The sequence below is a fragment of the Hypanus sabinus genome, chromosome 7, assembly GCF_030144855.1.
Source record: "Hypanus sabinus isolate sHypSab1 chromosome 7, sHypSab1.hap1, whole genome shotgun sequence".
Taxonomy (NCBI): domain Eukaryota; kingdom Metazoa; phylum Chordata; class Chondrichthyes; order Myliobatiformes; family Dasyatidae; genus Hypanus; species Hypanus sabinus.
In genome coordinates this window covers 19599607-19625482 of record NC_082712.1, presented here as the reverse complement: position 1 = coordinate 19625482, position 25876 = coordinate 19599607, and the positions used below count along the sequence as shown (strand labels likewise).

Genomic DNA, 25876 nt, shown 5'->3' with positions numbered 1-25876 from the left:
AAAGAGCAGGATCACCTTCCCAGGTGGGACTCAGTTACAAACTCGCTACCATATCTCCCAGAAATCGGTCATGAAATAAATTTATAAATCATCTTCAGTGGCTGAAAAAGGAGCTACAAGTGTATAAACTAAATTTTCATTGTACACTGTTTTGTAATAGTCACTTTCGTTTAATATCTCCCGTGATGCAGCTTTCTACCAATTCACCATCAGTATTTAATATTATAGAGGCTGTCAGCTCAAGTGCAACAAACGAGCAATTTTCACGGGTCCGCCTAGGTTGTATGTGTCGACGGACCACTTGACCATGAGGACATCGCAATCCAAAAATATATTCTCGCTCGATGCTCATACAAAGAAATAGAGAGAGCCACTGCGTAGCTATCAATAATCAGCCCTAGCGTTAACCGTGCAGTCTGAAAACAGCCTCTTTGGTGAATGAACTAAAGTCAAGAATGGAAGCTTTTCTGGTCTGAGGACTTCGTAGTAACCAACTCTACAGTACAATGTACCATCTTAGTCGGGAGACGATTTCACTCGCCAAGTCTTTTGCCACCGCTCACCAATGTTAAACTGTAGGTCATACACGATATACAGTTTACGTGAGTTTTTAACCATCGCGCCAAGCTTGTGGAGATGTTGGTCGTTCTCCCATTTAAAAAAAAATACAACGTGGAATAATCGAAACGAAAAATCTGAACGGATTTTTTTTTAATTTTTAAAAGGCGACACCGTTGGCAGGTTAAGTGTTGAAATGCACATTTCAGGCCTCATGACAGCCCGTTTCACATTTGCTTCTGTCCAGTCTAACTGCTGAGTTGCAGATACTGAAAATAGTTTATTCCCGCCCCCTCCTCTTTATTTACAAGACAACTTGGGTTACTTTTGGAGAAATAGGACTGAATTGGAAAATCAAGGGGATTTAAAAAAAAAGATCAGACTCACGTTCTTGTCGGTTTCCAGTTTGAGTTTCTTCTGCGAAATACTTTTCTGAATCCTTTTGCTGAAGCTGGCGTTGCCGGCAGGGCGGTTACACCTCTCTCCATCGTCAACCAGACAGCAAATGTGGCCAAAGCCCGGAGCCCCGGCGCCGCCATCCCGGCTGTCTTCTTCGGTACTAAAACCGTTCATTCTTTTTGTTACCTCTTTTCTTCGGTTTCTTCAGACCCCCTCCCCCTTCGGAGAACGGATCTCTCAACACTGTGTCGGCTCGAGACCAGCGGTTGTGCTCCCCACTTCCACGGCAACAACAAAAAACTCTTTCTTTTAAAAGATATATGTATTTTAAAAGAGAATTCAATATGGCAGAACGTGTTCCTTTAGCGGCGGGTTAAAGAACTCATGCTGTAACTTTGGCAGCGGGTTTAATTCCTGCAATTTGAACAAGAAATTGAATTCTCTTTCCCCAAACCACCTCACAATGGCCGTGCAAACCTCTCTAACAATCTTGCGGCGTTAATGCGCGTCTTTAAAGAAAAATAAAGGGGGCGGGGACGAAAAAAATACACACTGCTACCGGGATTGAAGTATGGTGTTTTCATTCAGCCTTAGACACACGTACAGTACCAACCTCGAGCTCATGGATAGTATTGCACGCGTTCTTTCTCTCAAGCATATGAGTGGGGGGGGGGGGTTGGGGGAGGTAAAGAGAAACAAAAAAAACAATAAAACAAAAATTATAATTTACTCTGCGTCTGCCCGCAGAGGCTGGCTGCAACACATAAGTCCAGCCCAACAGCTGTTGCCATGTACAACCCTTCCAAAAGGAATCAGGAAATAATGCCCCTACACTGATACATTGCCAGCGTTCCAAACGAACGCTGCTTCAGCCGCTGATTGGTGGCGACTTATTGCGTCTGCAACAGCCCGATGCACACCGGGAAACTGAGTCCTTCTCACCGCACGCCGCTCTCGTCATTCAGACGCCGAACTGCATCTCCCAAGATGCCGTCGAGAACGGGCGCGCACGCGCGCGTGGACAGGCTAGATGCGGAAGGAGTGTGGAGACAATGGGCGCGGGGGGGTGGGGGGTGATTTTGCTCAGCGTTTGACGCCTCGCTTTCAGTGCCTGGAACAAATGTACAACATGCCAAAAAGAAAATGACACGCAGTTTAAAAGCAAAGTGATCTGGGTTCTCCCAGCAGAGCTTTAATACAGCGCAGCTGCAAATAAAAGTACATGTTTTTAAAAAAAAATAAACATCTTGATTTTGTGTTGTTGTGAGACTTGGCTGTTTTATTCCGACAATGTCGGGTGAGTTTAATTTTCCCTACGCTACTGCTGGAGTTTAAAGTGCTCCTGAATTATGAGTTGTGCAATGCAGTTTTTTCATGTGCACGGCGTTAACATTCTTGCTGTAGCTGCAATTATTCTACAGTATCGCTTCCTGCTTACTGTGCTTAGCACTAGACACAATTTTAAACCCGGAAGTCTGAAATTTTAACAGGTAATGTATTTCAAAAGTTTGTGAAATTATCGGAATACTGTGCCAAATCTACATGTTTGATAACCATAAAGTATCAAACTGCGCAAGCCTGCTGGATGAATGTTGTTGGGCCACAAACGCGGTATTTTATGATTGTTTTAAAACAAACTACATAGCAGCAAAAGGCAGCACAGCCGACTAATGGCAGAGTAGTGTGATATAGCAAAGAGGACTGGGCCTAAACATTTCAATAATAAATTGCAGTCTGCGGTACGATGGGAACAAGGAGCGTTGAGTCCGAGAGAGAGAGAAAAAAAGATATTTCATCAATTGTGAGGCACCCGGCTGATCTTTAGCTTTTTAAAAAAATACTGCCGGGATTGAAGGTAAAACAGAGGAGGCATAAATTAAACAGTAATTGTAAAAGGAGCACGTGTGTAATGACGTTCGTGCCTTGTTTTGTGGTAGGACAAAGATATGCTGGAACCATAGCAACAAAATGAGAGAATCGGACAAAGTAATAACTAGCTGGCTAAGATTCCTTTATAAAGCTGTGACCTTCAGATACGTCGAAGGACGAGGGCTTTCCTAGACCCATCGCTGCTTCACTATACTCTGACTGCAAAAGTATCTTTGCAAAGACTTGCGGCAAGACTGCTAGTATTGTGCACGCTGTTTACAGCTAGAGAATACATGCTTTTAAGACTAGCAGATGAAAATATTGAAAAGATGTATTACGTGGATGGCACGTCATTGTAAACATTTCACACGATCTCTTGTGCTTTAATCATTTCACATGCCAGGTGCCATGGAGGCAAAAGACTGTTTGATTAGAGGTTAATTATTTTGCTTTCTGGGACCTACATTTCTATAGTTTGTAGACTGTTTTAGCCACGTTGGTTTGCTCGGTCGGTTTTCTTGTTTCCTTCCCCTTATTCCAGCAAATCAAGTACCAAAAGAATTAACATCAGTATCAAATCATTCTAAGAAATAATTTGTTTTATCAGCTCTGGACGTTCCAGACTTTCGAGTTCGATTCCAGCGCCATCTGGAAGGAGTCTGTACATCCTCCTCGTGGAATACGTGGGTTTCCTCAGGTGCTGCCACGGTCCAAAGACGCACTTGGTAGGTTTTTTGGTCATTGAAAATTGTCCCTTGATTAGGTTGATGTTAATCGGATTTGTCGGGGGGGGGGGGGGGTTACAGGGGTGGTGCGGCTCGAAGGACCGGAAAGGCGTCCTCCACGCTATATCGCTAACTTAATTAACTTACCATTCCAACTACTAATTAAATCTATTTTCTAAGTTTAGAAGATTCCTCATTAATTTTATAAATACAATACAATGTGTTGTTACAAGATATTAAATTTAATTAGCACATATCTGGACATTTAATATATTTTATGCAGAAATTAGAGAATTAGAAATAGAATTCTGAACAGTGCAGAAACAGGGCTTTCTGGCCCATGCAACTGTACCAACTGTTCTACCTGTCCATACTCATCACATTGACCTAAATTAGGTCCATAGTATTCAGTGTCTTGGTAATTCAGGGTCTCCTGTAGGTGTTTCTTAAATATTGTGAGACTGACTACCTCCAATTACTCTTCAGGCAGTGCAGTCCAGAAACCTGCACACAGTGTGAATAGAACTCCCCAAAGATCCCCAAGACCCTCTTGTCTTTAGATTTTTAAGTTTTGCATGTAACTTTATTGTTACTTGGCTTTTTGTGAAGATTTGAAATAAAAGTTATTTAGGCAAGTAAAAAGTAAGAAATTTATGTCAAAAGAAAATGGATATCATTCTGAATTGAAATTGGCAATTGGAGAAGATGAATTTCAGAGTTTATATGGATACATGCTTTGATAATAAATGAACCTTTGAAGATTTGGAATTGATTTGATGTTAGAATTAGAAAAAAATTCACAAATCTCACTTGCCTGAACAGATGAAGGCGATAAAGTTGAAAGAGTTTAAAGAACTGGAACTATGTTAAATCCGTCTCCAATGTTCTTACAAGGGTCTCTAAATCAACAAAAGGCACTCAACCCATTTATACAAACTCAATATTACATGTGTGGTGTTTAACATTTACCAGCACTAATAGATTACTAAATAAATTTGACTGCAGGGCCCTATAAAGGATGGTGAGGAGGTCTCCCTTCCCCCCCCCCCCCCATACGAGATATTTATCAGGAATGCTGTGTACACTGGGTCCTTAGCATAATCAATGATCCCTCCCATCCATCCAACAGTCTCTTTGAGTCCCTACCATCAGGCAGGAGGTACCATAGCATTAGGATAGGGGTTGTTAGGACAGGAAATACCCTTGACACTGCCACCATGCAAGCCTCATCACATCAGCAGTAGCAATGTGCTGTTTGCTTTTTTAACTTGTATCACAAATGCACCTTTTTATTTGTTAATTTATTTGTGGTAATATTACTTTGTGTTGTGTGAGTTATATGTACTGTGTTATGCATCTTGGTCCAGAAGAACATTGTTTTGCTTGACAGTTGACATGTTTATGCTTGAACAATAATAAATATGAATTGAAATTACTGGATTATTGATGAGCTGCCAGTGCAAGTGGTGTATTCGAGCCCGATTTCAATATTTAAGAGAAGTTTGGATAAATACATGGCTGCTAGGGGTATTGGGGGGGGGGGCTCTGGTACTGGTGCTGGTCGAGGGAAGCAGGCAGTTTAAATAGTTCAGCATGAACTAGATGGGTCAAAGGGCCTGTTTCTGCACTGTACTTATCTGACTCTAGTAATCAGTAGTCTAAAATAGAGATCCAAAGATCTGAACTCAAATCTCACCACGACAGATGGTAATTTAAATCAGGTTTTTTTTAAACTCTTGAGAAACTGGGATAAGATAAAGGGCTGAAGAAGAAAGAATCTCATAGGAGAGGAGAGTGGTCTATGGGAGAAGGAAAGGAGGAGGGGCACCAGAGGGAAGTGATAGGTGAGGAGAAGGGGTAAGAGGGGTGTCAGAATGGGGAATGGAAAAGTAGAGGAGGGGTGAAATAATTACTGGAAGTTGGAGAAATCAATGTTCATGCCATCAGATTAGAGGCTACCCAGATGGAAAATGAGGTGTTGCTCCTCCAACCTGTGAGTGGCTTCATCATGGCAGTAGAGGAAACTATGCACCCATTTGTTGGAATGGCCCTTATAATGAATTCACTCTCTCATAAGCTCATTGATCCCTCTCCTCTTTCACCCCTCCCACACCCTCCATTCTTTCTGCGATTCATCGAACTAGGGTATAATTTTCAGTAGCTCAATCAGTAACCTGCCAACATGCCTCTTGTAATTAGGAGGAAACCAGAGTACCTGAAAGGAACTCTTGGGATGATGAAGAGAAAATGCATAATCTACATAGATAGTAACCAAGCTTAGGATGAAAATTGCGTCCAATGGCAATAATGAAACTTGGATTGCTTGAAAATATTCTTTTTTGTCTGGAGATCATTCAGCTTTAGCCAGTCTGACCTTTATGTGAAATGATTAAGTCTTGATTGCCTTCTAAAATGGCCTATCAAACTAGTCAGTTGCACAGAAATAGGAAAAAAACAAAATATTAAACAGTGACAGATTCACTCAGCATTGGTGTAAGCTTTGAATTCGGTCATGACACGTGCTCTTTGGCCTGTAAAACATCCAAGGAATTCTTCATAGGCATTTGTAATGTTTCTGAATTGGGAAAAATTATCCCACAATCCAGTCAGACAACAATTAGAAAATTGTATGTGGCACAGTTTTGATCCATTATTAAAGATATACTAGCATGTTTATTATTATTCAAAACAGATTCACTGTGCTAATTTCTGGAATGAGGGTTTGCCCTATAATGAGCACCAAAAAATATTCTTATATTCTTTGGAATTTATAAGAATCACTGGTGATTTTGTATAGGTCTGGTGGTAGGTCGAGCAAGACTGGAGATGTGAAGATGTTTCCATTAATGGAAGAATCTTTAAAGAGGGAACATAGTTCAAGATTAGCAGGCAGATTTTTAAACTGTGAAGTGTGGCAACTTCTTTTCACTTAGGTTTCTGCATTGCTGCAATTCTATTTCCCAGAGAGTTATAGAGGCTAAATCTTTGCAGGTATTTAAAGGGGAAGTAAATACATTTTTGAAAGATTGAGGAATTAAGGTCTATGGAGAACTGGTACAGAAGAGGAGATGAGGTCTGAGGCAGATCCACTGTGATCATGTAGAATGGCAGGGCAGGCATGAAGAGCCGAGTTGGCCTAGTCCAGCTCCAATATTTTTATGTCATTATGAATGTTTATTGCACAGGAGACTGCTTAGACCACTAGCACTGTGCCAGGTAAGAAAGAGTCTTAAAATCATAGAACCATAATGCATGAAAACAGGCCATTTTTGCTGACCAGTGGGCAGTCTTCCAAATTAAACCCATCTCCTGGCACTTAGCCTATGCCCTCTGTGTCCAAGTAATTCAAGTGCTCAAATTAAAGTTTATTGTCCTTCAGCCATGTACAGTTTACTCATCTGTAGTGCAGGCTGTGGCCTGCACTAATGGGATCCTGAATCAGCCGCAGTGATAACTGGCTTCGTGGCTGTAGGCTCACTTTCAAGAATTTCAGTTCTGAATATGATTTGTTTTTATTATTTGCACAATTTGTTTTTTTTTCTGCACATTGTGTGTTTGACAGTTTTTTTTTAAGTGGTATCTATTGGGTTTCTTTTTTTTTGTGGCTGGGTTTCTTTGTTTTGTGGCCACCTGTAAGGAAACAAATCTCAAGGTTGTTTATAGTATACATTCTATGATAATAAATGTACTTTGAACTTTACATGTATACCGCCAAACAAAACATTTTTAACTGTTGTCTACGACCCAACATCAGCCACTTTCTTAGGTAGTGGATTACGGGTACTTATCACTCTCTGGGTGAAGATGATCTCCATTATATTCCCTCTGAATCACTTCCCCCTTGCCCTATATCAGTGACACTCAGCAATTCAGGAACAGCTTCTTCCCTTCTGCCATCTGATTCCTAAATGGACATTGAACCCGTGGACCACCTCACTTTTTAAAAATATATAGATGGTATTTGTTGCACAATTTTTAATGTATTTAACATACATATACTGTATAAAGTATACTGCATAGGAGTTATTTATTAATTATTTTCTTTTCTATATTGTGTATTGCATTGAACTGCTGCTGGTAAGTTAACAAATTTCATATCACATGCCAGTGAGAATAAACCTGATTTTGATTCTGACCAGTAGTTTTATCTCTTATATGGGGGAAAAGATATAATATGGGAAATAAAAATTCACTTCAGTAAACTGAAAGACTGTAACACATAGAACAAGTTCTAAAATGGTTAATATTTTCACATATACCCAGGTACAGGTAAAATCTTGTCCTGCAAATAATCCATACAGATCAAATCATTACATGGTGCAGTAAGGTAGTACAAGGTAAAACAATGGCAGGATGCAGAATAATGTGTTACGGTTCTGAGGAAGTGCAGTGCAGGTAGACAGTAAAATGCAAGATCTTAATAAGGTAGACTGAGGTCCAGAACAAACAAGAGAAAATCTGCAGACGCTGGAAATCCAAGCAACTTTCACAAATTGCTGGAGGAACTCAGGAGGTCAGGCAGCATCTATGGAAAAGAGTGCAGTCGACGTTTCGGTCCGAGACCCTTCAGCAGGACATGGTACTGGGTACCATTCAGTAGTTTTATAGCAGCAGGATAGAATCTGTCCTTGAGCCTGCTGATAGTGTACATTCCTTCAAGCTTTTGTATCTTCTGCCTGATGGGAGGAGGGAAATGGAGAACATCAGGTCAGGCAGCATCAACAAGCAGAATATAAATAAGGACATAAGTTGGAGGTGTGATGAGTTGGTGGGATTTCTTGGTTGTGGCAACTAAGTAGTTGGACCTGGATAGGCTTATGATGATGTTCATTCCAAGGAACGTGAAACTCTCAACCTCAGCACCATTGATGTAAACAGGAACGTATGAAGGACTTCGGGAGAACTCTGCAGACCAGTAGCATCTGCTGTGCCACCAAACTGAAAGATAAAGTACTTTTTACAATGGGGACAGATTGGGAACTGTTGATGACCAAATGGATATATGTGTACAAACTTTTAATTTTCAGACTCAGTGTACAATACAGTAAGGGTAGGGCTTAACAGGGAGCAATTAGCATAAGCATACATTGGGATCAGGGGATGGCTTTGTGGCCAATTTTGCAGAAGATACGAAGATAGGTGGAAGGGCAGGTAGTGTTGAGGAAGCAGGGAGTCCGCAGGACTTAGATTAGAAGAATGGGCAAAGAAATGGAAAATGGAATACGGTGTCAGGAAGTGTATGATGATACACGTTGGTAGAAGGAATAAAGGTGTAGACCAGGGGTCGGCAACGTTTACCACTGAAAGAGCCAATATGGACCCATTTCCCACAGAAAAGAAAACACTGGGAGCCACAAAACCCGTTTGACATTTAAAATGAAATAACTCTGCATACGACGTTTTTTTTTGCCTTTATGTTATGTATAAACAAACTATAATGTGTTGCATTTATGAAATTGATGAACTCCTGCAGAGAAAATGAAATTACATTTCTGCATGCAACAAAAACATTTTGAACTCCGAAAAAAAGACGTTGGGTTGAAGGTTACTCCATAGTTAGCCTACCTTGGATTGAAGAATTAAAAGAAAGCGCGCACTGGCGGGTGTCAGGCATTGGCAGTGGTGATGTATATTAATAGCGATAAAAAACACGTTGTAGCGGTGTAGCACTACACGCAGCGCTAAAATAAAGACACTGCAGTCAAAGGTAACTTTATTCAAACTAAACAGCCTTGATTTAAAGCCTCCCTCAACCCGTCCCCGTGGGCGCGGATGCTCCAAAAGACACGTACTCACAAACTCCCTTAGCCGGAACGGTGGCTAATTGTGAGCCAGTTCGGATGTGCCAGGAAATGAGGTCTCCACAACGTTTTTAGATTGTACAAGATCACCATAATCTTCAAATTTCGAATTACATTTCAAAAACTAACAAACCACGGGGAGCCGCAGCACAGAGATCAAAGAGACGCATGCGGCTCCGGAGCCGCGGGTTGCCGACCCCTGGTGTAGACTATTGTCTAAATGGGGAGAATGTTCAAAAATCAGAAATGCAGAGGGACTTGGTAGACCTTATGCAGGATTCCCTAAAGGTTAACTTGCAGGTTGTACTAATGGTAAGAAAGGCAAATGCAATGTTAGCATTCATTTCATGAAGACTAGAGTATAAAGCAGGGATGTAAGTACTGAGGCTTTATAAAGTATTGACTGCACTTGGAGTATCGTGAACAGTTTTGGAAAACGTGCTGGCATTGGAGAGGGTTCACAAGAATTATTCTGGGAATGAAAGGGTTACTGTATGAGGAACAATGATGACTCTGGGCCTATACTTGCCACACTTGAGTTTTGAAAAATTAGGAGGGATCTCATTGAAACCTATTGAAAGGCCTCGATAGAGTGGATGTGGAGAGGGTGCTTCTTATCGTGGGAGAGTCTAGGACCGGAGGGAACAGCCTCAGAATAGAGGGACATCCAATTAGAAGAGATGAGAAAGAATTTCTTTAATGAGTGGATGGTGAATAAGTGGAATTTATTGTCACAGACAGTTGTGGAGGCCAAGTCATTGGGTATATTTAAAGCGGAGGCTGGTAGGTTCCTCATTAGTGTTTGTGTCAAAGGTTATGGAGAAATGGCAGGAGGTTGGGGTTGAGAGGGATATTAATTCAGCATGATGGAATGACAGAACAGACTCAATGGGCTGAATGGCCTAATTCTACTCCTTTGTCTTATGGTGTTTAAGGATGTGGGTTAAGCTTTATATTAAAAAAAAGGGGAATGTTGCCAAAATTGTTGACAAGGATGAAGAGTATGAAAATTGGGATAACTGTTGTAAATACTGCCTGTCAGGATGAAATACATCCCTTGCTATTAAATTCAGGAATGCATGTGGAATTTGAAAAGCAATAAAAAATGCAAGGGAATGCACATTAAGCAAAAAAATACTAGTATGAAGATGAAGAGAAATGTTGAAGTGTACATCCTGAAACATTTAAGTTGTGTCTTTCCGGTCTTCTTCAAATCTCAGAATCAACTTTATTATCACTGGCATGTGATGTTAAATTTGTTAACTTGGCAGCAGCAGTTCAATGCAATACATAAACTAGCAGAGAAAAATAAATTAATAATATTTTAAAAATAAATAAGTAAATCAATTATGGTATATGTGCATTGAATAGTTTAAAAAATGTGCAGAAACAGAAATACTGTGTATTTAAAAGAAAGTGAGGTAGTGTCCAAAGATTCAATGTCCATTTAGGAATCAGATGGCAGAGGGGAAGAAGCTGTTCTGAATCACTGTGTGTGTGCCTTCAGGCTTCTGTACCTCCTATCTGATGGCAACAGTGAGAAAAGGGCATGCCCTGGGTTCTGGAGGTCCTTAATAATGGACGCTGCCTTTCTGAGACACCGCTCCCTGAAGATGTCCTGGGTACTTTGTAGGCTAGTACCCAAGATGGAGCTGACTAGATTTACAACCTTCTGCAGCTTCTTTCAGTTCTGTGCAGTAGCCCCTCCATACCAGACTGTGATGCAGCCTGTCAAAATGCTCTCCACGGCACAACTATAGGAGTTTTTGAGTGTCAGGTTGTTGCTGTGGCACCATTCCACCAGTTGGCATTTCTCACTCCTGCACACCCTCTTGTCACCACCTGGGATTCTACCAACAATAGTTGTATCGTCAACAAATTTATAGATGGTATTTGAACTATGCCTAGTCACACAATCATGTGTATATAGAGAGTAGAGCAGTGGGCAAAGCACACACCCCTGAGGTGTGCCAGTGTTGATCATCAGCGAGGAGGATATGTTATTATCAATCCACACAGATTGTGGTCTTCCGGTTAGGAAGTCGAGGATCCAATTACAGAGGGAAGTACAGAGGCCCAGGTTCTGCAACTTCTCAATCAGGATTGCGGGAATGATGGTATTAAATGCTGAGGTGTAGTCGATGAACAGCATCCTGACAAAAGTGTTTCTGTTGTCCATGTGGAGAGCCATTGAGATTGCATCTGCTGTTGACCTATTCTGGCGATAGGCAAATTGTAATGGGTCAGGGTCCTTGCTGAGGTAGGAGTTCTATCTGGTCATGACCAACCTCTCAAAGCATTTCATCACTGTTGATGTGAGTGCTACTGGGCGATACGGGCAGCCTATATTATTCTTCTTGGGCACTGGTATAATTGTTGCCTTTTTGAAGCAAGTGGGAACTTCTGCCCTTGGCAGTGAGAAGTTGAAAGTGTCATTGAATACTCCTGCAAGTTGGTTGGCACAAGTTTTCAGAGCCTTATCAGGTACTCCCATCAGGACCTTCCGCCTTGCGAGGGTTCACTCTCTTTAAAGACAGTTCAACATCAGCCTCTGAGACAGAGATCACAGGAAGATCAGGTACAGCAGGGATCTTCACAGCTGTAGTTGTGTTCTCCCTTTCAAAGCATGCAAAGAAGATGTTGTGTTCATTTGGTCTATTCTTTAGGAGCTCCTCAGCACTGACAGCAACTTGCTTCCACTCCAATTTTATATGTTCTGAGGTGGCTATTGTCATTGTAGGAAATGCAGAATTCTCCGCAAAGGACACAAGAGATGATTTATTTGTAGTCATGTGGTATGTGTCACCACAAGAAATTGAATCTCAGGGTTGTGTATGGTGACATATTTGTACTTTAATAAAATATACTTTGAACTTCGGTATGCTCCTTCTGCTGCTCACACTGGCTTCCCTATACTCGCAGTGAGGAGACCTAAAATTCCCGATACCATTCAAATGCTGCTTGTCTGCTCTAAGTGGCCATGGGCCTGGTGTTCCCAGAAGTCAGTGGGCATATTGTACTTCTTCAGTGAAGCATTGAATAGAGTCTAAAACTTCTTCCCTTTTTGCCCAGTAATCTTCCACAGAAGTGCTCAGAATAAAGTATCTGTAAAAGGTATGAGAAAGATGTGAGCTCCCTCACGATACTGATTAAGATTAACTAGGCCTCAATGATGGGGGTGTTGACTGAAAGAGTATCCTCAGGTCTGTTCACTTGGAACATTATGGGAAATATTGTTGATGATATTTTTCCAGTGCCTTTAGGTGACTTTGATTCTAGTGCAGATCACCATACAAACCAAGAACACAAGAAAATAGCAGCAGGAGTAGGCCACCAGGCCCCTCAAGCCTGCCCTGCCATTCGATATATTCACAGCTGATCTATGCTAACAGAAGTTCCTCTTTTCTGCCAGTTTACTATAACACTCAATTCCTTGATCTTTCAAACACTATCTATCTCCATCTTAAATATACATAAAAGTCTGGCTTCCGCCAGCTCAGGCAGAGGACACCAGAGATTCACTACCCTCTGAGAGAAGAAAGTTCTACACTCCTCAATTTGATATGACTGCCACACTTATTTTGAAGCTATGCTGCTATTTGTGACTCTCCCACCAGTGAAGACATTTGAAAATCTACTATGTCAAGCACCCTTAGTATCATATGTTTGAGTACATCTGAATGCTGTTCCTAGACTACAGTTCAGCATTCAACACCACAATTCCCTCCAGACTTGACAGGAAGCTCAGAGACCTCAGCCTGCACCCCACCTTGTGTAGCTGGATCCTAGACGTCCTATCAGATCACCAACAGGTGGTAATAGTGGGCTCCCTCACCTCTTGCCCCTCTGACCCTCAACACAGGTGCCCTCCAGGGTTGTGTTCTGAGTCCCCTCCTCTACTCCCTTTACACCCACGACTGTGCTGCTACACACAGCTCCAATCTGCTGATCAAATTCGCAGATGACATGATATTGATCAGATTTTTTTCTAGCAGTGATGAGACAGCCTACAGAGCAGAGGTTGACACCCTGACACAGTGGTGCCAGGATAACAACCTCTCCCTCAATGTCCAAAAGACGAAAGAGCTTATTGTGGATCACAGGAGGAGTGGAGACAGGCTTGGCCCAATCAACATCAATAGGTCTGCAGTTGAGAGGGTGAGTAGTTTCAAGTTCCTCGGTATACATACGAGGGGTGATTGATAAGTTTGTGGCCTAAGGTAGAAGGAGATGAGTTATACAGCTCCCGTTACATGCACATGCAGTTCAACTCTGAGTGACTATGCAGGAAATTTGAAGTTAATAACGCATCTCCTTCTACCTTAGGCAGTGGACACTTTCTGGAGGTCTAAGATCCGTATGCTCCACAACCGCTGGACTAAGTGTGTAAATGTAGGAGGGGACTATGTTGTAAAATAAATGCACTAGGTTTTCTAAAATTGACTCCTTCTGCCTTATCAATCATCTCGTGTCACGGAAAATTTCACCTGGACTGTACACACTGGCAAACAAAGCACAGCAGTGTCTCTTCCACTTCAGGCGACTGAAGTAGTTTAGCTTGGGCCCCCAAACCCTCAAGACCTTCTGCAGGGGCACCATTGAGAACATCCTGACTGGCTGTATCACCACTGGTATGGGAACTGCACCAGCCTTGATTGCTGGGCACTGCAGAGAGTGGTACGGACAGCCCAGTGTATCTGTGGACGTGCATTTCTCTCCGTTGAGGACACTTATAGCAGCAAGTGCAGAAGGAAAGCTTGGAAAACCATCAGGGACACCAGTCGCCCCAACCATAAACTGTTTCAGCTGCTTCTGTCTGGCAAACGGTACCGTAGCAAATAAAGGAGGACCATCAGGCTACGGGACAGCTTCTTTCTACAAGCCATTAGACCTTTAAATTCACGTGTCTGTACATTGCAATGGAGTCATCACACAAAGATTTTTACTTCATGTTGTGGGATGGATATAAGATTTAAATAGATTCTAAATTCTAAATAAGGTCACTCTGCATAATCAAGGAATACTGATCCAAACCATCTAGCCACTTTTGATGGGACAATATTGTCATCCCTTAAATTAACCTGGTGAATCTCTGCCTGCAGTGCTTTCCTTATTTAGGTAAGGGACAAAGGGGACATTGCTTTGTGGATCCAGAACTGGCTTGTCCACAGAAGGCAAAGAGTGGTTGCAGACGGGTCATATTCTGCATGGAGGCCAGTGCCTCAGGGATCTATTCTGGGACCCTTACTCTTTGTGATTTTTATAAATGGCCTGGATGAGGAAGTGGAGGGAAGGGTGAGTAAGTTTGCTGATGACACAAAGGTTGGGGGTGTTGTGGGTAGTGTGGAGGGCTGTCAGAGGTTACAGCAGGACATCAATAGGATGCAAAACTGGGCTGAGAAGTGGTAGATGGAGTTCAACCCAGATAAGTGTGAGGTGGTTCATTTTGGTAGGTCAAATATAATGGCAGAATATAGTATTAATGGTAAGACTCTTGGCAGTGTGGAGGATCAGAGGGATCTTGGGCTCCAAAGCCACAAGACACTCAATGCTACTGCACAGGTTGACACTCTGATTAAGAGGGCATACAGTGCATTGGCCTTCATCAACCGTGGAATTGAGTTTAAGAGCCAAGAGGTAATGTTACAGCTATATAGGACCCTGGTCAGACCCCACTTGGAGTGCTGTACTCAGTTCTGGTCACCTCACTACAGGAAGGGTGCAGAGGAGATTTACAAGGATGTTGCCTGAATTGCAAAGCATGCCTTAGGAGAATAGGTTGAGTGAACTTGGCCTTTTCTCCTTGGAGCAATGGAGGATGAGAGGTGACCTGATAAGAGTTGTATAAGATGATGAGAGGCATTGATCGTGTGGATAGAGACTTTTTCCCGGGGCTGAAATGGCTAACAGTTTTAAGGTGCTTGGAAGTAGGTATAGAGATGTCAGGGGTAATTTTTTTTTAATATAAACACAGAGCGGTGAGTGCGTGGAATGGGCTGCTGGTGATGGTGGTGAAGGCAGATATAATAGGGTCTTTTAAGAGACTCCTGGATAGGTACACAGAGCTTAGAAAAATAGAGGGCTATGGGTAACCCTAGGTAATTTCTAAAGTAAGTACATGTTCAGCACAGCATTATGGGTCGAAGGGCCTGTATTGTGCTGTAGTTTTTCTATGTCTCTATGACCACAGCTGTGCACAGTATTTCAAGTATGGCCTCCCCAACACCCTGCACATATAACATATTCTTAACTCCAAGCCCTTCAAAATAAATATGAAAATATTATTTGCCTTAACTACTTATTGGAATTTCCTTGCTAATTTTTTTTGAGATTCATGCACAAGCACATAGATCTCTCCAAAACATAACTTGTTTGCATTTAGATAGTAATCTGACTTTAGTCTTCTGTTACATAACTTCACACTTGCCCACATTAAACTCCAGCAGATGAACAGTCTCCAATTAGTTTGAATGGTGAGCTGCACACTCATGGGAAGTTTGTTGGAAGTGAAGTTCACTCCCTGAGCAAACCATTTCTGACAGGCCTTTTATTCATCTCTTTGTTAATGGCAATTTTTAAATGCCCTTGTTCTATTCTTTAGAACTCCCAACGATGCATCTTAAACAGACTCTGAGTACAGGCACCTCAGGATTTAGAAAGTCTTCCAAATTTTTCTTCTGTCTGTGTCTAATGGGGATGTACCCTGGTATTTTTCAAATATGTTAAAAGTAGTAAAAGCACTCGTCTCTGAAATCTGTTCTTAAAAATATTTAAGTGCCTTACAATCTGTGCACTGGGATTGACTGTATTTTTCTCTATATAATTTTAACCTCTTACAACTAAAAAGGCTGTTGCAAAGTCAAATACAAATAATAAAATAACTAGTTTTAGGAATATTTTTCAATTAAACTCCATGTTGTATGTTGAAATTTCTGATACAATTGGTATTCTGAGAGTTTTGGGAAAGACTATTTCTAATACCAAAGGCATTAAATGCTGCTGAAAATGTCTACAGAAACAAGCATGAAGGACATGGAAGTCTGGAACTATAGAATGCAACTGCACAGATGAAGGCACTCAGCCTATTTTCTCTGTGCCATTTCCTTGAATGAATATCCAATTACTCCAACTTCCTGTTCTTTCTCCACAGCATTACAATTTTTTCCATTTCAAGTATTTTCCAATTTGCTTCAAAGTATTATTATTCAATTTACTTCCACCACTCTTTCAGGTGAAGCACTGTCACTTTTCAAGCTCATCGCATATTTTGTGATTCATTTTGTCATTTTTAATCATTTTGCCATTGTTTTAGATCCTTGCCTTCTGGTCAGTTGTTCCCATCACAGGAAAGAATTACTCTTTAATTTGCCTACTAAATATTTTCAGGCCTTTTAACAAATCAGTAGCATTTTCTCTTTCTCTGCTGTAAGACAAACAAATCCTTTTTCACTGTTGTTCACATAGATAAGTATTTCATCCTTGGTATCATTTCTGCTAAATCTCCCCTGTATCTTCTCTGCAGCCTTGCTATCCTTTCTCTACCTACTGCAACTGTAGTATATCTATTTCTATGTAAAGTTTTAACACAATTTCCTTGCTATTGAACACTATGGCATTGTTTGTAAACAAGAATCCAATATATCTTCACAAGGAGGATGCATCCTCTGTTCCTGAACTCACTTGAAAATAGTACTATTCAGTTTGCTTGGCTTCTTAGCCTTCGGAATAAATTTAACCATCTCATATGTCCCTGTGCAAATATAATAAGTTGAGGACATTATTGAATAAATTGGAAATTGGTTTATTATACCTATGCACAGTATTATACAGGTGTACAAGATGATGAGAGGCATTGATCATGTGGATAGCCAGAGGCCTTTTTCCAGGGCTGAAAGGGCTTACACAGGGGGCATAGTTTTTAGGTGCTTGGAAGCAGGTACAGAGGGGATGTCAGAGCTAAGCTTTTCCACAAAGAGTGGTGGATGTGTGGAATGCACTGCCGGCAATGATGGTGGAGCTGGATACAATAGTGTCTTTTAAGAGACTCTTAGATAGGTACATAGAGCTTAGAAAAATAGAGGGCTATGCAGTAAGGAATTTCTAGGCAGGTTACATGGTTGGCATAACATTGTAGATAGATATCTATGTTCTATTATTCTAATATGTACCTAGATACATGTATTTGGGGGTGGGGGGGAAGAAGAGATATCTACCAAAGGAGGTGTAAGATGCTTCCTCCCTCTGCTAGCCTGCAGGTCACCCTTGGGCAAGGTTTGGCACCTGTTTAGCCCCTCTCCCCCAATCAGGGTCATGTGAAGCCATGGGAACAGGAGGTGGAAGATCGTATGATCAGCTGTCCCCAGTCCTAATTATGCGACCACTGACCCCAGGCAGACGATCTCTGAAGAGTCACTTGCCTTGCAAAGACACTGCTCAGAAGAAGTCAATGGCAAACCATTTCTATAGAAAAAATTGCCAAAAACAATCAGGGTCACAGGTAGAGCAACATTGTAAAGGGGGTCTTCTGCAAGATAATGATCCCTCACTTAGTAGCAGATTAAAGACATGGAAAATCATGATCACCTACATCATACATCGCAGCACAGAGTGATGATGATGACCAGGTAACAATGAAAAACTTTGTTCTGCATGCCAACCATACAGATTACTTAACATAAATAGTGCAAAGGGAAGAACAATAACAAAACACAGAGTATAGCTTTATAGTTACAGAGAAAGCACAGGTAGACAAGAAAATGCAAGGACCATGACGAGATAGACCTTGAGCCTGACAGTGCATGCTTTCAAGGTTTTCTATCTTCTGCCTGATGGAAGGATGGAATATCCAGGGTGGGAGGTGCCTTTAATTATGTTAGCTGCTTTACTGAGGCAGCAAGAAGTGTGAGCAGAGGGGAGGCTAGTTTTCCTGATGAACTGAGCTGTGTTTACAATTTTCTGCAATTCTGTGCTGTCTTGGTCAGAGCAATTGCTATACCAAGCCATGATGCAGACAGATTGTGTGTTTCCTGAGGTAAAAGTTGTGAGGGTCAACAAAAACCTTAGCTTTTGAGGAAATAGTGGCTGTTGTGCTTTCTTGGCCATAGCATCTATGTGGTTGGGCGAGGACAAGGGATAGATGATGTTTACATCTAGGAACCTGAAGTTCTTGATCATCTCCACATCAGCAAAGTTAATACAAACAGGAACACATGCCCCATCCTGCCTTCAGAAGTTAATAAACATCTGTTTTCTTCTGTTGACATCAAAGGTTAATGTCACTAGTCTATTTGGACTAGACTATCTATTTATTCCTTTACTCTGTTTCTTTGTTGCTGCATTTGAGATCTGGTCTACAATAGGATGTCATCAAACTTGTGGATGGAGTTACAGCAGTGTGGCCAGATTCTGCTTTGAGTGTATAGGGATTAAAACATGGGGCCGAGTCTGCAGCCCTGTGAGGCACCAATGTCAAGGATTATCATGGCTGAGATATTGGTGTCTGTTCTTACTAATTGCATTCTTTTGGTCAGGAAGTCAAAGAATCACTTGCAAAGGTGGTGCTGAATCCCATGTCTAAGAGTTTGGAAATTAATTTGTTTTGGAATTATGGTATTGAAGCCCGAGCTGTAGGCAGTAAATAGAAGTCTGAAGTTTTTCTTTAAATGACAGTGGGGTAATTTCATGGTTAACACTAATGAATTATTTTAATTACATTAATTTCAATTCTTCATATGCTGTAATGCTATTCTAATTTGCATTTCTGAATTACAGGAAACAAAACATAGCTGCTGGAAATCTGAAATGAAAACAAATTATTTGAAAATTTTGCATGCCAGGGCGCATTTCTGGAAAGTGCAAAAGCTTTCGTTAAGAATTCTGGCTATAAAAAAAACTAATAAAAAAAAGAGAATTCTGGCAAGGTGTCTTGGTTCTGAATTGTTAATTCAGTTTCATTTTGTACAGAGGCTGCCCAACATGCTGTGTGTTTCCAGCCTTCCCTGTTTTAAGTGTGGATTAATGATCTGGCTAAGTAGCTGCTAGCCCAGTTACTGAAGTGCTACACTACTGAAGCGATGCCACCTTTGGTCATCATTGAAAGTTCAGAGTCAAACCTGCAATATATTTAAGAACCTCTAATTCATTAAAAGGAAAAGTTTTCGTGGGAAATTGGCCCCGGTATTGGGAAAGGCGGGAGCTGTACTAACGGGATAAGCTCCAGCTGAACCATGATCTGGATGCTAGCGAATCATATAACTAGGGCTATGTATAGGGCTTTAAACTAAATAATGGGGGGGGGGGGGTTCAACAGATTGGAGAAATAAGAATAAAGTAAAAATTGGAAGTGTGGATAAAGATAAAGCAAAAGATAAGCAAGAGAAAAGTAAGAGTGGAGGGGCAAAAGTGTAAAAGATTATAAGATTTTAAAAGCAGAGTGAGTGTAAGGGCAGTTTATTTGAATGCCCACAGTATTCGAAACAAGGTCAGTGAACTTGTGGCACAAATCAGTACAAAGGGGTATGATTTAGTGGCCATTACAGAGACGTGGTTGCAGGGTCGAGAGGATTGGGAATTAAATATCCAAGGATATCAGGTAATTTGGAAGGATAGGCATGTTAGGAAGGGAGTTAGGGTAGCGCTCTTAATTAAGGATGAGGTCAGGTTGATAGTGAGAGATGATTTAAAATCTAAGGAGCAGAAAGTTGAATCCATATGGGTAGGGAGTAGGAATAGTAAAGTGAAAAAACACTGGTGGGAGTTGCCTATCGACTATCTAATAACATTATAGTGGCACACGCAAAAGACAGAAATATCTGAGACATGTAAGAATGGAACAGCAGTCATCACGAGGGAATTTAACTTGCACATAGATTAAGTGAATCAAGTTGGTCGAGGCAGTCTTGAGGAAGACTACATAGAATGCATCCATGATGGCTTTCCTGAACACGTTTCTGAACCTACAAGGAAATGTGCTTTTGGATCTGGTCCTGTGCAATGAAACAGGTAAAATTAGTTATCTTGTGGTTAGGGATCCTCTTGGAAAGAGTAATCACAGTATGACTTAGTTTCTCATACAAATGGAGGGTGCAATAGTTTGATCCAAAACAAGTGTATAATGCCTAAATAAGGAGACTACAATGGGATGAGGGAGGATTTGGCTAGTGTAGACTGGGAAAACAGGTTATATGGTGGGATGGTTGAGGAATAGTGGTAGACTTTCAAAGAGATTTTTCACAGTGTTCAACAAAATATATATTCTAATTAAAAGCAAGGACAATAACGGAGGGGAGAGGCAGCCTTGGATAATGAAGGAAATAAAAGAAGGCATTGTGGTAAACTATGTGTATACCTGTCTGGGCACGCCCCACTGCTGACTGCTCCTGTGGCTCCTCCCACAAACCCCTGTTCAAAGGCGATTGGAGGCACTGCTCCTCCCTCAGTCTTCAAGATGTTGTGGTCACTTTTTCTGCTAATTAAAACCTATTGTTTGCCTCCCGTCTCTGAGCATTATTATTGATGGTGCATCAGGCATCAAACTTTAAAACTTGTGCATATAAAGTCGCCAAGAGTAGTGAGAAACTGGAAGATAGGGAAAGCTTTAAAAAGCAACAAAGAACCACTAAGCGAGCAATAAAGAAAGGGAAGCTAGATTATGAAAATAAACTAGTACAAAATATAAAAACAGACAGTACAAGTTTTTATAACTATATAAAGTGGAAAAGGGTGGCCAAAGTGAACTTATGTCCCTTGGAGGATGAGAAGGGTGGATTGATTTGGGTAATAAGGAAATGGCAGAGGCTTTGCATGACTATTTTGTGTCTGTCTTCATGGTGGAGGACGCATCTAACATCAAAGAGAGATGTTATGGATACGATGGGAGGAAAGGCCCTTGATACAATAGCTATCACTAAAGAGGTAGTGCTGAGCAGACTTGTGGGCCTGAAGATAGATAAGTCCCCTGGTCCTGATAGAATGTATCCCAGGGTACTGAAAGAAATGGCAGAAGTTACAATAGAGGCTTTGGTGATAATTTACCAAAATTCTCTTGCCTCTGGGCAAGTACTAGCAGACTGGAAGACTTTGAATGTCATGCCACTGTTCAAAAAAGGTGTAGGTGAAAGGCAGATACCTATAGGTCAGTTAGTTTGACAACAGTAGTTGGGAAAATGTTTGAAGCTATCATTAAAGAAATAGTGAGGCATCTGGAAAGAAATAGATACATCATGGATTCAGCAAAGGCAGGTCCTGTTTGACAAAGTTACTGGAGTTCTTTGAAAATCTAATGAGAACAGATCGAAGTTATTTACTTGGGGTTTCCAGAAGGCATTCAATAAGGTGCCGCATGAAAGACTTATCTGTAAGATAAGGATGCATAGAGTTGGGGGAGATGTATTAGCATGGATAGAGGATTGGTTAACTAATAGAAAGCAGAGAGTTGGGATCCATGAGTGTTACTCTGGCTGGCAATCAGTGGTGAGTAGTGTGCCACAGGCGTTGGTGCTGGGTCTTCACTGTTCACAACATACATTAACAATCTGGAAGAGGGGACCGACTGTAGTGTATCTAAGTTTGCTGATGATACTAAATTGCGTGGAAAAGCAATTTGTGCAGAAGATACAGAGAGTCTGCAGAGAGATATCAATAGGTTAACTGAGTGGTCAACGGTCTGGTGGAGTACAATGATTGTAAATGCAAGGTCATCCACCTTGGAAGGAGAAAGAGCAGATTATTATTTAAATGGTAAAAAAAATTGTAGCATGCTTCTGTGCAGAAGGACTTGGGAGTGCACAAGGTTGGTTCGCAGGTGCAGCAGACTATCAAGAAGGGAAATCAGATGTTCACCTTCATTGCTAGAGGGATTGAATTTAAGAGCAAGGAGGCTATGCTGCAACTGTACAGGCTACTGGTGAGGCCACTCCTGGAGTACTACATGCAATTCTGGTCTCCTTATTTGAGGAAGGATATACTGGCTTTGGAGGCGGTGCAGAGGAGATTCATCTGGTTGAATCCAGAGACGAGGGGGTTAGAATTGAGAGGAGATCTTATGGAAACATGTAAAATTATGAAAGGGATAGATAAGATAGAGGCGGCAAATGTGGTAGGTGAGATTAGAACTAGGGGGCATAGCCTCAAGATTCAGGGGAGTAGATTTAGGACAGAGATGAGGAGGAATTGCTTTTCCCAAACAGTGGTGAATTGTAGAATCTTCTGCCCAATGAAGCAGTGGAAGCTACCTCATTAAATATATTTAAGACAAGGTTAGATAGATTTTTGCATAGTAGGAGAATTAAACTTTATGGGGAAAAAGGCAGGTAGGTGGAGATGAGCCCATGGCCAGATCAGCCATGATCTTATTGAAAAGTGGAGCAGGCTTGATGGCCAGATGGCCTACTCCTGCTCCTATTTCTTATGTTCTTATGTTTCTTGGCACCATACCACTGGCCTTGTTTCCTTCTTCCTGTACTCCTGTTTCTTTGTTATTTGAGATCTGGCCTACAATGAGGATGTCATCTGCAAGGAGTTACAGCAGAATCTGGCCACACAGCTATGAGTGTATAGTGATTAAAACAAGGATCTGAGCCTACTTGAGGCAGCAATGCCAAGGATTATCATGGCAGAGGTATTACTGTCTATTCTTGCAGTCGATGGTAATCTTTGTTTAGCTATATTTCTTCAGTATTTCAATGTCTAATGCCTATTTAGACATTCTAAAGATGTCTGAATAAGCATAGTGTTTGAGAGTGAATCGATGATCTGTTGCTGCATCTCACTTGGTTTGTCGTCTGTTTCAAGAGTCAGCTTGTCAGCTGCAGGTTTATTGATGATTAAATATCTGAATGTGGAAATTGGGTAATTTTATTGTGGGTGACAGATTAAGAATTTCACAAGTTCAGGTGTATCTGGTCACAGAAATAGTTTTAAACAACAGCAAGCAGAGTACCTGGACCAATCATTCTCTGCATGCTAAGGGATGCACTGAAGCTTAGTACTAATACCTGTGGATACACAATATGACATGATTATATTTTATATAATTATGTTGGGTATAGATAGAGTGAATGCAAGCAGGCTTTTTCCACTGAGACTAGGGGAGAAAAAACCAGAGGCATTAGGTTAAGGGTGAAAGGGGAAAAGTTTAAAGGGAATATTAGGGAGGGCTTCTTCATGCAGAGAGTGGTGGGAGTGTGGAATGAGCTGCCAGATGAAGTGGTGAATGCAGGCTCAGTTTTGACATTTAAGAAAAACTTGGACAGGTATATGGATGAGAGGGGTTTGGAGGGATATGGCCCAGGTGCAGGTCAGTGGGACTAGGCAGAAAAATGGCTCAGCACAGCCAAGGAGGGCCAAAAGGCCTGTTTCTGTGCTGTAATGTTCTATGGTTCTATGACCACAGTTCCAGTATACACACCTGATTAACTGCTCTCTGAAATGGTTGAACAATCCACTTGATTACATTAAAACAGTCGAGTTCCTTTGTTGTGTGGACTGCAATTATTCAAGAAAATGACTAGCACGAGAGGGCAGTTTTAAAGTGCTTGGAAGTAGGTACAGAGAAGATGTCAGGAGTAAGTTTTTTTTAAGAGAGTAGTATGCGTGGAATGGGCTGCCAGCAACAGTGGTGGAGGTGGATACAATAGGATCTTTTAAGAGACTCCTGGATAGGTAGATGGAGCTTAGAAAAATAGAGGGCTATGGGTAACCCTAGGTAATTTCTAAGGTAAGGACATGTTCGGCACAGCTTTGTGGGCCGAAGGGCCTGTATTGTGCTGTAGGTTTTCTGTTTCTATGTAAAATTCTTTCTGTTTGACTAAGCATAACATCACAGTCACATTTTAAGAATTAACATCCCAAGTGCATGCCAGTGAATTCTGTAAATTTTATGGCTGTTTAATATTGTTAACAGACTTTTATTTCTAGATTTACAAATAGGATTAATTAATTTTAAAGTGGGATTTGAATGTATATTTTCAAATCCTGAAGTCTTTTACAAACAGTGAAAGTGTAATTAAAGGAACAGAGGGTGCAGACAGAAATTTCATCTTGATAAATTATTATTCTGACATAATCACTATATATCCAGTTAGTGAACTATCAAATTTGGGCGTATTTCAAACCAGAAAGATGATCTTCCTCCAATAAAGTTGAGGCCAATTGTGATTTTTTTTTTGCACTGAACATCTCTCTTTGGGACATCAAATCTTAAGCACAAGAGCTTCAACAGATGCTGGAAATCCAGAGTAGCACACAGAAAACGCTGGAGGAACTCAAGGAATAAAGAATCAACGTTTTGGGCCAAGACCCTTTATCAGGACTGGAAAGGAAGTGCGAAGAAATGCCACTGTTTTTTTGCACTGGACCTCTCTTTCAGGGCTAAGTTTTGATTCAACATGTTGATCTCTGCAAAAGCAAATAGCACCATTATATTACCTTTGACATAGTAAAACATCTCAAGGAGCCAAAATAAAACAGACAGCTAAAGATAGATAATAAAAACCTCCTTAAAAGCAGGAGCAAGGTGCAGTGGACATACCCAAGTTTAGCTCCTGAAAGGATGGAGGTGCATCCACCACTTCTGTGAAGTATGGTAAATGGACAAGAGGTCAGAAAAGTGAAAAGGAAGAGATACTAAATAGAAGGAATGGCATGACAGAATTTGAAAATACTTTTTTTTGGTATCACTTTGTTGCTGAATCAGAAGCTTTATGAACAGGGATTATGAGTGTTCGTTTGTAAGTTATTATGTTTTGATTGGGATTATGTTTTGATAGTGGGGAGGATGTGATCTCAAAGCATAAACACTACCAAGACTGGTTGGACTGAATAGATACGTATATTCCTTGTACTGTATAAGCTTAGGTCAGTTAAGTAAATGAGACTGAACTATTAGAGCAGCTGGTTAGTGAGTGGTATTTACATTTTTCACTGGAAAACACTATTTATGGCAGAGCCCTAAAACAATGCTGCTGATAGTTCCTAGTGTTTATTTAACTAATGTAGATTTTAGAAATGAAGTCTGACAACTGAGCGACAAGGTTAAGAGTGAAGGTGGTCATTTCTAGTATACATATAGGTCCTGATGTGTTTGTGCATTGTATTGCTATTGGTCAGCCCCAAGGGTAAGATATTGTCCAAGTTGTCAAACCAGGGCAAATAAGGGAAACAGTGGAATTTTAAACTTAATAAATTTGTCATATTTCTATTCTTCAATGACTACTGCATGTCACAATAAAACTTTATATGTTGTAGATATTTGTAATTATTATTGGCATGAAACTTCTCAGAGGAAATAGGAACACCAAAATTTCATCTAGGTAACCCTCCATTATAAAGGGATAGAACTAGCTTCTGCCTTATTACCTGTTTCCTACCCACTATCCAAATCCTCCAAGTGAAACATTCACAACTCCCATATTTACTATTCATGTCTCCACCATACTGGAGAAACCAAATTCACATTAGATTAGTTCACATTATTTAAAAATTATTTAAAGAATTATTTAAAAACAAATTCACACTACATTACCA

General features: G+C 40.9%; 1 protein-coding gene and 1 long non-coding RNA gene across 8 annotated transcripts in view; one reads left to right on the top strand and one right to left on the bottom strand.

Moving 5' to 3' along the window:
- Positions 1–1772, bottom strand: part of sap30l (sap30-like) — a 31441-nt gene extending 29669 nt beyond the window's left edge. Inside the window, exon 1 of one of the 2 annotated variants that reach the window (XM_059974282.1) lies at positions 946–1772. In XM_059974282.1, the coding sequence (XP_059830265.1) occupies positions 946–1131 (186 nt within the window). In that variant the 5' untranslated portion in view covers positions 1132–1772. The remainder of the gene's footprint in view (positions 1–945) is intronic. The other variant, XM_059974283.1, reaches the window with a different exon arrangement.
- Positions 1773–2880: 1108 nt separating this feature from the next.
- LOC132396598 (uncharacterized) lies at positions 2881–25876 on the top strand. 6 transcript variants are annotated; one of them, XR_009513035.1, is made up of 4 exons: positions 2881–3262; positions 3434–3551; positions 13348–13510; positions 19124–25876. It is a non-coding gene; the product is annotated as an uncharacterized LOC132396598 (long non-coding RNA). The 6 variants fall into 6 exon arrangements; XR_009513036.1 differs by lacking the exon at positions 19124–25876 and adding an exon at positions 13679–19115; XR_009513037.1 differs by lacking the exon at positions 13348–13510.